This window comes from Microcebus murinus, chromosome 7, assembly GCF_040939455.1.
Source record: "Microcebus murinus isolate Inina chromosome 7, M.murinus_Inina_mat1.0, whole genome shotgun sequence".
Taxonomy (NCBI): Eukaryota; Metazoa; Chordata; class Mammalia; order Primates; family Cheirogaleidae; genus Microcebus; species Microcebus murinus.
In genome coordinates this window covers 30,580,582-30,593,045 of record NC_134110.1, presented here as the reverse complement: position 1 = coordinate 30,593,045, position 12,464 = coordinate 30,580,582, and the positions used below count along the sequence as shown (strand labels likewise).

General features: G+C 46.1%; 1 protein-coding gene across 2 annotated transcripts in view; it reads right to left on the bottom strand.

Moving 5' to 3' along the window:
- FAM135B (family with sequence similarity 135 member B) overlaps positions 1 to 12,464 on the bottom strand; it is a 277,802-nt gene that overhangs the window by 41,650 nt on the left and 223,688 nt on the right. For both annotated transcript variants that reach the window (XM_012735958.3, XM_012735960.3), the window contains exons 8-9: positions 7,425 to 7,578; positions 5,314 to 5,363 (exon numbers count right to left, since the gene is read on the bottom strand). In XM_012735958.3, the coding sequence (XP_012591412.2) occupies positions 5,314 to 5,363; positions 7,425 to 7,578 (204 nt within the window). The remainder of the gene's footprint in view (positions 1 to 5,313; positions 5,364 to 7,424; positions 7,579 to 12,464) is intronic.

The window sequence follows — 12,464 nt, the reverse complement described above, 5'->3', positions numbered from 1 at the left end:
AATATATACATGGAACTCAGTCCCTTCCATGGAAGAGTTGATGGCTTAGTGGAAGGGGAGAAAAGCAATGCAAATCACTAAACTTCACTGAGCAATGACTGGGACCAGGAGACAGGAAAGGCCACGGGGAGCTCTCAGATCCCAGGATCTCAGATGCTTCCTCATGACATGAGAACTTGGTTTGGGCTATGCAGGCTGATGGGGACTGTGTGAGGAATAAAAACAAGATCAGATGAGACAGTCTGGAAGAGTTCATGGCATATAGGAGGCACCAGGGTGAGAGGCTCAGTTTTGCTCCCTGAGGGGCTGAAACACAGGATGTTCAGGAGGGAAGGCTAGGGCACCTCAGGGACAGATGAGAGGAACATCACATGCCCAGGCCCTCATCCTGCAGGTGAACAGGATAGTGAGAGCTGTCACCATGTGGGTTTCCATGCTCACTGCAGTGAACTCTGTATGGGACACTGTGTGAAGCAAAAGATGAGTCAGACAAGGTCGTTGCCACACAGGGGCTCACAGCTACAGAAGAGGCGCCTGTAAAGACCAAACCTGTGATTTGTGAGGTCTTGCTGGGCCTGTGAGCCTCCACGTTCTAGGGGAGGGGCCTCATGACAGCAGCTGGGCATTGCTGCCAAGGCCCCTGGAACCTCAGTAGGGATGCTCTGGAACGTAGCCAGGAGCCCCACAGCTTGGGAGTGTCACAGCCTGAGCACAGTGCCCAGCTTCATGGTGTGGCAGAGGAGGAGGCAGCTAGTACTGCTGGATGCCAACATAAAGGGTGACCCCCAGTGCAGTTTTGGAGTTCAGACACTAAGTATTCACGCTGCAGTACAAGGAATACCAGCTACGCCACCATCTCCTGGGAACTTTTTGAAAATGCAGAATCTACTGTGCCACTGCAGACCAAAAGAAGCAGAACCCGCATTTTAACAAGAACCCCAGGTAATTCATGTGTATATTAAAGTTTGAGAAATTCTAAAACTGAGCAGAGAAATGGCTGCTTCTCAAACCAGCTGCCTCTAGCTAAGTTCAGTTCTCCCTGGCTGTCCTGGGCAGGCTCCAAATGATCCAAGCTCTGAGTCACCCTCTAGAGTTAGTCCTGGAAAGTCAGAGCCCAGGGATCTGCTGCAGAGAAAGGAGTGGTGACAGTGACCACAGCACACAGGCAGTCTCTGAAGCTTCAGTCTCCAGGCCCCCACTTGGAAGCAGGGCTAATGCAGCCTATGTCACAGCCTTTGATAAATGCTTTGTCAGCCTGCGTCTCAACCCCAATCTCTCATCTGAACTACTGTGGGGACCAGGCAGTACCACAGTGAGCACGGAAGGCCTTCTTACCACATGCCTGTGGTCCACGTTCTGTGAAGTGGATGGGTATGTGAGCACCTCCCAGTTGCTGTGAGGACAGTGAGCCGGGCAGGGAGCGAGCCTTCCCCGCGCCAGGGCCTGGTACTGTCATTGCTGCAACTGCCATTAACCATAACCACCACCTCCTTCAAGACTCACCCACTCCCTTTCCCTCTGAGAAATCCTGGGTCCTGTCGCAGGGCTTCTATAACCCTGTGGCAGGGATTGGAGCCTCTTTTGTTATTCCTAAATCCTTTCCAGCCATAGGCTAATGGAGTCTATCCTAATGAGGTGTCTCTTGCCAGGCCCCTAGACAGTTTTAGGGTGGAGGCTGTTTGCCAGAAAGCCTCATCGGTGATTAGAGAGTTGGGAATTTCTGCCCCACTCTGAATCTGGAGAAGGGACAGCTGCTGGGGACTGAGCCTGTCACCAAGGCCAGTGATTTAATCAATCTTGTCTGATACAATGGAACTGCCAATATAACCTTAAATGTCAGGGCTGGGAGAGCTGCTGGGTCTGAGAAGGCATCACATGCCAGGGAACTGTGTACCCCCACTCCACGGGACAGGTGCCCCCATGCGGGACCCTTCCAGACCTCATCCTATGCACCCACTGTCTGGCTGTTTCTCTGTGTTCTTTGTAATACCCTTTATAATAAATCAGTAACAGTATTTAATAAGATAAGTGCTTTCTGACTTCTGTGAGCCATTTAGTCAAATAATTAAACTCAAGGAGTGGGTCATGGGAATCTCTGATTTTATAGCTGATTGGTAGGAAGGGCTGGAGGCCCAGGACTGGCAAGTGGCTTCTAAAGTGGGGGTGGTCTCCAGGGACTGCACCCTTCCCTTATGGGACCTGATGCCAACCCAGAAAGAAAGTGTCAGGATTGGGTGGGATGGTAGGACATGCAGCTGGTGTTGGGGTGAAGAAAACCCCCATGTACTAGTCATTAAAGTGTTCTGTGGGTAGAGGCAGATCTCAGTAGTTTCTTTTTCCACATAGCACTTCCTTCTTCGTGGCTCTCTGTGACCCAGGGGATTTGTCCTAGATCCCTGGTGCATGGCATGAAGGCCCCTTCACTGTTAGCCTGGGCTCCCCTCTGGAGCCACAGTCCCTCCAAACCCCCTTCCCAGAGCCTGTACATTGTGCTACAAGCACAGCCTGGTGCCCTCTTGCCTCCATCAACTGTTCTTGTGCAAACAGGGAGAGTTTGTTATTCCCCCCCAATGCACTCTCCTCTTTAGTCCACTAGAGTCTGCCTCCTCCCAGGTGGAATTAGCCACACATCCACCTGGGGTCCCATAACCACATACAGCATGTGTGTCCATGTCTGAAACTCTCCCCAGGCCCATGTAATAGCATAACCAACGATAAACAAGGCAGCAGTGGCAGAGTTGGTGATAATATGGTGCTCCAGGCTCTGTCCTAAGTGCCCTGTGCATGGGACGTTGCTTGATCCTTGTAACAGCTGCTTTCACACATGGAGATGAACTGCCCAATATTGGACTGCCAGCTGGCATATTAGGGGCTGCACCCTACAGTCCGGGCAGAACTGACCTCTCACAACTGCTCTCTGGGTAAAACATGGCACAGGACAATAGCACGCATAGAGCTACTGAATGAGGAAATGAATATAGGAGTCCAAACTCATTTTATAGACAGGCTAACAGCCTTAGGGAGCTGGCATTAACTGCTCCAACATCAATCACTTCCTCACCCCTGGCATCATTCTTGCAATACATTGCTTTGTCCGCTCATTCCAGTCTTTATTAAGAGCTTACTAGGTGCCAGGAGCCCTTCCAAGCAGTGGAAACTCGAGAGTGAGAAATCACCTCCCCAGGCTGTGTGCTCCACAAGGGAATGGGTCCCCACTGAGCACCTCAGGCCTAGCCCAGGGCCTGGTGAGCAGTGGGGACTCAGGAAATGTTTGCTGAAATTAATCAAAACTCTCCTGGGTCCATAGCCTAATGGTAGTAGTTCCCAGGGACAAAAAGGACAAAGCCATTTAATCTTATTCTGTCGAGAGCACTTAGAGCAACAGAACCTACTTCATGACAAAGGACACGACAAGCCAGAGCCCTTTGATCATTGCACCCCCAGGTGTTCAGTGCCTTCTGCACTGTGCTGGGCCTCCCAGACCCCAGCTCTGTTCCATGCCACAAATGCTGCTTCCTGGGGTGGCATCATGGTGGGGCAGGATGGCCGCTTCTCTGTCAAATGGTTCTGGTCAAAGGGTGTATCCTTTGTGAGTCCAGCCCAGTTTATTCATCCACTGAACATAATATGATTACTTATTGTATAGAATCGTTCTATGGATTAAATGAGGAAATGCACACAATTCATCCAAAATAGCAGCCAGGCAACTAGCGAGTGTGCCATGCTCACTGGTTAAGAGAAAAAGACATCGATAACAAACAAATGATTTTTAGCCCCATTTTATAGATACGAAAATCAAGGCTTATGAATATTGAGCAACTTGCTTCATGTCACACAGTTAGTAGGTAGAGAATTTATAACCAGGCTCCGATGCACATAATCCTTACAATATACCTCAGTTACCCACTACCCAGCATCAGCTAACCAATAAGGAAAAAACAGGCTACAGCCCTGCCTGCCCTTGGGACTGTGGGCCTGGAGCTATAGCTTGGGCTCTGGAGGCAGAAGGCCTGCTGGGCGTGAGCTCAGACTCTTTCCTGCACTTATACTGTGACCCTGGTCAAGGGCTTTGGTGAAGGTGACATCTCAGTGGGTGACAAGGAATTAAAGGAGATGTTACTGACAAGCACTTAGAACCCTGCCTGGCTGGGGATTCCTGCTTATTAAATGTAATAAGCGGTGGTGCTGGTGCTATGGTGATTCTGGGCTTCGGACTAGAAGCTCCCAGAATCCTGAGCATAACAGGCACAGGAAGCAGCTGGAGAACCTGCAGCCATGCCCAGGTGCTAATCAGCTAGCTCTCCTGTCCCATCTTGCGAATTGGAAATTAGAAAGCTGAACTGGGAAGCTGACCGTATTTCTTCTTCTTGTTGTTGTTGATATTGACTTCAATCACTAAACCTAAATTTCTGATAATTTACAGATTAAAGCAGTTTTTCCTTGGGATGATAAGGAGTGCCTCCTGCAGGCCCACCGCTCTGGCCAGGCCTTCGGGGGATGGAACTGGAGGCAGCTGCAAGTCCTGGGGGAAAGGCCACCTCTGCAGAGCAGAGTCTAAGTTACCAGACTTCCGCCTCTGCGGAGCAGTTTCTGTGAGCTGAGCTGTCTGGTGTCCCCAGTCTAGAAACACTGGTTTAAAAGACAGAAATGTCAGTTTGTGATGAAGCAGTTGTTTTGGGTTCTGTTTCTAGTATCAGTTAGCTGTGTCACTCACCTTAAGTTACCAGACTTTCTTCCAATCTTAATTTGCATCATGTTAATACAGGAATAACAGTACTTACCCAGACTATCCAACACAATAGGATGTGAAAGTGTTCCAGAAATTGTAAATTATACCATGCATTTGTCAAATAATTTTTGAGCGCATATTCTTAATACACAATTGATGCATATTTTTGGCAAATGCATGCTGCCATTTTGACATCGTCATTGACTCTGGCTTCCCTGCCATGTCCCAGGCCACCTGAGCACAGGTGCAAGGTCCTATCATGCCTGGAGAGAAGCCCATAGTCACTAGTCAACAAACATGGATGGATGATGGGCAAAGACACAAGTGTAGTACAAGCTTCAAGGAGACAGATACCTGTTAACCTGTTTAGGTTTTCCAAAATGTCTAGCACAGGCAAGGTACATGCTAATAGAAACTTAATGTCATAGGGTAACAGAGCAAAGAATACTTCTTCAATTTGAGATCTAGAGCAAGGTTACAAGTTATGTCCTTTCACCTCTGGTTTCTATAGCAAGCAAGCAACTATGTTTGCCTTGCACAATGACTGCCATTCATTCAGACTCCAGGGCCAATTCTCCAATTACCTGTAGCTCTGAGCACAGCTGAGAAAGTGTTTCTTCAACAGCAAGGGCCTCTAGGAAGAAAAAAAAAACATATAATTAATGTACACACATAGAAATGCACCAGTTGCTAATTAAATAAAAAAAAATATATGTTTCAAGTTGACATTAAAGTCACAGAGACAGACATAACTACCAAGGACTCTCCTTACACATATTCCTACTTCCTAAAGGGATCATGTTTATAAGGAGAATAAGCCTGATTGGAGCCATAGGCTGAGCACTAGATAAAGGCCAATAGCATCTTGTGGATACACTTATGAGAAACAGTATATCCCCATATTCATATAACACTTGCGTGGGCCAGAGAGATTCCACACTTATTTGTTTTTACAGGTACACACACACACACACATACACACACAGATATACATCTGTGCAGCATATATGAGCCATGGATTTGCATTTCCATCTTACAGATGAAAAAGCAGAAGCCCTGAGACATGGAGGGCAGAGCTCACCTTCCTTCCCAGCTTTGCTGGCTCTTGGCCTCTGACTGTTTGGGATGTAAAGGTCATAGTCGTGACTGTTTGCACTCTTCCCTAGTTCCATGATACCACGATCAGTCATCTGAACATGGCTGTGGCATGGGTTTTAGTTATGGCATTATTTCCAAGGTGAGTGGAAACAACCCCTTAGCAATGTAGGATGCTATCTGATGACCTAATTAGTGTGCATCTCTCCACCTAACTGTTGTACTCATGTCTGTGAACCCCAGGAGGCATAACGGACTATTGTTGTGTTGATCAGAGCTGTGGTCTCTTGGTGTGTAGCACAATTCCTGGCACATAAAAGGTGCTCAGTAAAATATGATGCATGAGTAAACAAATAAACTCAGTTCCTTTGAATTAAAAAAACCAATTATATCAGAAGTCTAACTGCTACTGAACAATCTCCATCCCTTTGAGCTATATAAACTGGCTCTGAATCTGTGCATATGTCTATTGTACACATAAGATTTGAACCTGAAAAAAGTTCAGTAATTGCCTGATTCAAAGAGTAGCACCTACGCACAGGATTTGGCATTCAAACTGATAAAGCCAATGGTAAGATGACTGTAGAAGTCAATTCATCAACTCTGCCCCTGCACCTACTGCATCATTCCACATCCCAAGGAGAGTGTGTGAGGCATCTGAGGGGTACCCTACTCCCCCGAAGTCTAGACGGGAAGCAAAGCATGCAAACAAGTCATGTGATGGTTTCAATGCAATAATGGACAATGCACAGGCCATAGACATAGCCAAATCTCTGAAGTGAAGTCTAGGGGTCTAGGCAAAGAAATGAAGGTACTGAGCATCGGATTCTGATGTTGAAATTGGTGTTAACCTTGAAGACCAGGCTGAGGACTTGGCCTCTGTTCAGGAGGCAAAGGACTCTTATTAGAGGACTTTGAGCAGAACCAGGATACCTCACCTGCTGTGATTGAGTATGATGTGATATGAAGGACCCTGCCCTGGGGGATTAGCACAGGATCCCTGGGTTCCTGTCCTGGCTGTGCCACACAATGCTGTGTGACTCTAAACAGTCATTTGACCTCTCTGAACTTCACTTCCTTCATCTACCAATTGAGAGGGATTCTGGCCCAATGATCTCTATGACATCTAATCTTTGGAAAATCCATGTGCAAAAATCACATAGTCTTTAGGCAACCTAGCCAAATATGATGGATACTAACAGGTTTCATAATCAACCAGACTGCATACATATGCAAATATATATGTGTATGAATATATGTAGCTCTTTATGAGGATTGTCTTACACTCCAGTGAGTTACAATTTCATAATTATAACCTAATTAAGAAAAGGCTATATACTAGTATTTTCCCCTATATCGGGAGTGCTGGTGTGTAATAGGCATTCAATAAATGGCTGGTGGACAAATGCCTGAGTGAATGAATGTGTCTTTTCATGCTGTATTTGCACTTCCAAGATTCTCTGCTGCTAGAGCACAGCACAGACAAAACCTCCCTGAACTGCGGTGTTGCTCCTGTGACAGTTACAAAAGGCTTTTGTCAGTCTCTAGCCAGAGAGGGCACCACAGGTGCTGGGATGGGCTTTCCCGTCCTGTCCCTTACCCAGCTCCATGTGTGGCAGCTCAGGAACATCCCTCATGATCAGCAGGAAGTAGAGGCGGAGTCCCCGGTAGGCGCGCAGAAGCAGCAGGCACAGGTCTCGGTGCCACTTGTGTGCGTGCTGCATGCAGTTCTCCGAGGGCACGTAGAAGCTTCCCTGCAGGGGTGAGGCAGAAACAAAAGCTGAGGGCTATCACCACTGACCCTGGGCCGTACCCTCCACTCAGCTTGCGGCAACATTCACAAGATGTTTGCAGGTCCAGGGAGGGAAGCAGGCCTGGTCCTGAGAAAACTGGGAAGTGGTTGCAGATTCCAGGAAAAGAGATCTGAGCTTGAATTTCTTCTTTACCCTTCCATGTGGGAAAAACATTGGAATTCGCCTCACCTTTGTTGTACCATGTTCAAATTAAAAAGATAAAGTAGCAATGATAAGAATAATGAATGATGAGGATGAGGGCACTGACCTCAAGGGTCGGTGGCAACCGAACGGCCCCCACTTCCAAGCCTCTCCCCCACCACTGCAGGGTGCACTCAGAAGAGGACATAGGACAATGGAGGTGGGCCCTGTTCACAGGGAGATAAAGAATTTAGAAAGACTCTTGTAGTAGGTGGATGCCTTATCGTAGGTAGTGCTGAAAAAGAGGGAAAAAATGTGCTGTGGTGAAATAGGAAGAGGTCATGAGGTTAAATAATGAACATAAAGTGAACCTCAAATGTGAGCATGCAGTGTCGGAATACTCCATGCATGACATTTTGTTTGTATTAACAGATGTAGAATGGATTAAACTGGTAGAATTACAAAGGAATCTGTCCAACAAGTAAAAGGCATTTAAGTCCACAATTGCTTTGGAGATTCAGGCACAATGAAAAGGAAGAAACAGCACAAGTTTGACTTTCTTGCAGACTCGAGAGAGAGGGGTGTCCTGGGACGAATTTCAGGAGGGATTTGCTCTGAGAGCAGAGAAAGGGATCCTGTTGGGGAGGGTCCTGGCACAGAAGGTGGGGTTCCTGAGGAGTATGCTGGAAAACCCAATGGACTTGAGACCTGTTTGTCCATCTACTGTTTACATGGCCGTGATGGGTGGAAGCAATGGCTCTTCCTGTCCCTGCGGCCTGTGGCCTCGACTGGCCTGTTTGGGGCAGGAAGAGCCTGAATTGGTCCAGTGGGGACAAAACAGGTTTGCTGGGAGTTAACACACATCTGCACTTAATCCGAGCTCCCAGTGGTGTCGTGTCGGCAGACAAAGATGGGTGTAAGTATACTGATACTAATCACCTTAGGATGATTTGGCGATATGTGATGCAAAGCACTAAAATTTAGGAAACCTCGATGAGAGTCTCAGGTCTGTGATCACCTAGTTCTGAGACTGTCTTAGGTGTGTAGTCCCTAGAAAGAGACTATAAGAGGGTCACTGTGGTGTGCTCTCAGGAGCAACATCTGTTGAGGAGTGGGACAGGACAGATGGAGGAGTGGCATTGCACTGTCATGCATGTACAAAAGAGACCTCAGCCCATGTCATGGGTAGCCTGGGACCTGCAGAGCAGCTGGCATTGACCAGTACCAGAAGTGAGTTACTTTATGGGGAAGGTGTGACCTGGGGTGAGCAGCTCTCTCTAGACAGGACAATCTCTAGACTTGACCAATTGCTACCAGTCATCAATATCCCCAGCAGTATGAAAAGCTAGTGGTTTGGGCCTGAAGGTGGGTCTGGGCATCCCACCACGGAGTCCACTGGGGAGACCCTCTGTAGCAACTTTACTCCCCACTTTTCTCAGCCCTGAAACCTGGCCTTGGATTACAAGGTTGCAAGGTCCCTACTGATTTAAGAAAGACATTCAACAAGGTTTGGAATCGAAAGATTTCACAACCAGAAAATTCAGCCAACTATAACATCTATATTCGCCCAGCATTGAGACTGATCCATTTATTCCCATTTATCATCTTTCCTATTATATTAAGATCGAATGCAGGCACACCAATGCAGGTATAGAAAGACTGACAGAGTTAGTGCACAGCAGGGAGCATGTCAGTCTACCCAGGCCTATAGAGCAGAAATGAAACCACTGCATTTAGACAGAATATAGACATAGTGAAGTAAACTAACAAACATAAAATCTCACTAGCATCAAAGAAAACAAAATTTAAAGTGTCTCTAGAGTCACTACCTAGAGTCTAATTTCTTGTAGATCCTTCTAAAATACTGTCATGCACACATGTGCATATGTATGTGCATGTGCACTTACTGTATGTGTGCACATCCTGTAAATGCACATAGACATACTTACAAGTTGGAGGATACTCTGGGCATTTATCTGCTCCTTGTTTTGGAGCATGCCTTGGAGTTCTTTCTGATCACACCAAACAATAAATGACAAGAGCTCTTATTTCCATTTCATAGATCAAAGACAGTAGCTCGAATAACTTAGTAACTTATATAAGGACTCTCTGCTTGCCGGAAGCAGACATGATTCTCAGAATTCATGAGCTGACACCAGACAGTCCTTTCTCAGTATGCCACACCTGCCTCTGAAAATCGTGCCTGGCAGAGAGCAGATGTGTGACAAAGGGCCACTTGCTTTGACAGAGACATTAATTTAAGTCTTGCAGTGTCTCCATTACCTGTGACTAAGCAGGAATGAGAGCGGGAAGGGGATTAACAAAGGCACCATGTACAGTAGGTATGAGGCTCCACTTAGCTTCCAGCAGCCCTGAGAACCCCACCTCTGCCCCTGCTACCCACCCACACCTACCCACAGCTCCATCTTCTCATCACCATTGCCTCATTTTGAAAGTGCTTCAGTGCCCACAGAAGAGGGCAAGAGATCTATGAAGTCTATTATTAAGTTTGACTTTTAAAACTAGACCCCAAACATCATATAGAATTTTCAAGAGATACATAAAGAAAACCTTGGGGAACCTTCATAAGGCTGATTCAATATGATTATTGAGATAAGAAGTCAAAATGCTAATCCAAAAAGAAATCCTGAAATATATATGGCTGGAGATTATTATAAACAAAACAAAATTAAAAACCTCCATTCTCCATAAATTAGTCTATAGCACAACTTTTGGAAAATGAGTGATATGCCACAGAAAATCCCATTAGCCAGCCTCCAGACCCACAGAGCTTATGTCAGGGTGGAAGAGTCAACATACTTCCATTTGAATTGCATGAAGTGCATTGAAAAGCTGTGCAACAATCTCCCTAGCACAGAGCAAGAGCACTTCAGCAACCCTCTTCCAGCTGTCTGGAGTGAAAACCCTAAATACTAAAGCAGGAACCAAGCAAGGCAGGCAGACCATCAGGCTGCACATGAACTCACACATGGAAGGTTCCTGGCAGGGCTCACCCCATGACAGGTGCATGACAAAAGACAGGTGTCTCCCTTCCTGAGGCTGCAGTCAGCCCAGAGTAAATGGGAAAACATTTGTATAGTTAAATGTACAGTCTAGAGCTTGAGCTACATGGAAAACAGCATTAATGTTGAGACTCAAACTCGAGTTTGAGTTCTTGCTTCCCCACTCACTACCAATGTCACCTTGGGCAGGGTTCTCCCCTCCTTGCACTGCAGGTATATCACCTGTCAAGAGAGGATAGTACTGAAATTGGTGTCACAGGGTTACTGGTAAGGATTAAATGAGGCCATTCAGGTAAAACGCTGACATATGCAATGGCCCAGTGTCAAGTCAGTGAGCACTAAAAGGAACATCTGCTTACTTAGGACATCCTCGCTGATGGCCTCGGTCAACATGTCTATGGATTGTGTAGCTTAAGATTCAACAGTGATCCACACTCAGAGACCTAAACATGAGTTACAGTTCACTGTGAGTTCTGTAGGGGTATGGTTTGGTTTTGAACACAGATTTTGGAGGAAAATAGGCCTACACCTTGCTCATGGATCAGACCCTTACTAACAGTGTACCTGAGCTCATCCTTCTACATTAGAAGTACAGGTTTCCTATCATGGAAAGTTGGGATAACAATAAAGTTACAATGCTTAGGAGAGTGCCTGGTTTATAGTTAAGTACTTAATAAATGTTAGTTAAGAAGTTTCTTTTTATCTCATTTATTACTTAACAGAATATATAAATATCAGAATAGCTAAGCTTGTTATCAATTCTTGCCTTTATATAAATGCCTCTCAAATCTACATCACTAAATTTAATTCCTTCCCTAGGCTCCAGATCTCTGCATTCCAAGCTTCTGATTGGATAGCTTCACAAAGCCACGTTAAACAGAGCTCCTCGTTGTCCCCTCACCAGATCTGTCTCTTTCCTCTGGTCTTCCTTAATGGACCCCACTTTGCCCAATATCCAGGAAAGCCAGGGAGCTCCCCAAGGCCCCAGAATTCTTTCTTACCTCCAGAATCTGTTCTAAAGTTTGAAGGTTCTACCTCTAGAATTCTCTGATCCTTGCCACAGTTTAAATTGTCTACATTGCTTACTTGAATTATTAAAAACATCCATCTCATGAGTCTCAGTGCTCTGGTTTTAGCTTCTACCTACAGCACCAATCTGTACATGTCAGTTCATGTCATTATTCACTGTCTGTAAGATAAAGTTCAAACCCCTCTGTGTGGCATTCAAGGCCTTTCCACCTTAAGCCCTGACCACATTTCCAGATTCAACTGCTTCTCTCCAGGCACTTTTCCTCTTGAGGGCCTGTCCCTTGCTGTCTGTAATGTCCTTTTCCAGGCCTTTCTGAATTAATCCCTAGTCACCAGCAAGATGCAGGTCAAATGCCACCTCCTCTGTGAGACTCTCCAACCACCACTTCCTCTGCGGTTCCTCATGCATACTTTATTAGACCAATTATTACTCTCTCTATGTCTCTTTCCAACACTCCCTGAACACTCTGAGGGTGGAAACAGTGTGTTATTTGCCTTTGAACATAAAACAGGCACATATATATTCACTGAATAGGCAGAGAATGAGTGGATGAAGGAGTGAATTGTAGCCTCTGCTATAGGTCACTGTATTGTCACGACAATACAGACTTGATGGACACAGGCCTGGCTTTTAGGTCCAACATACCCTCATGT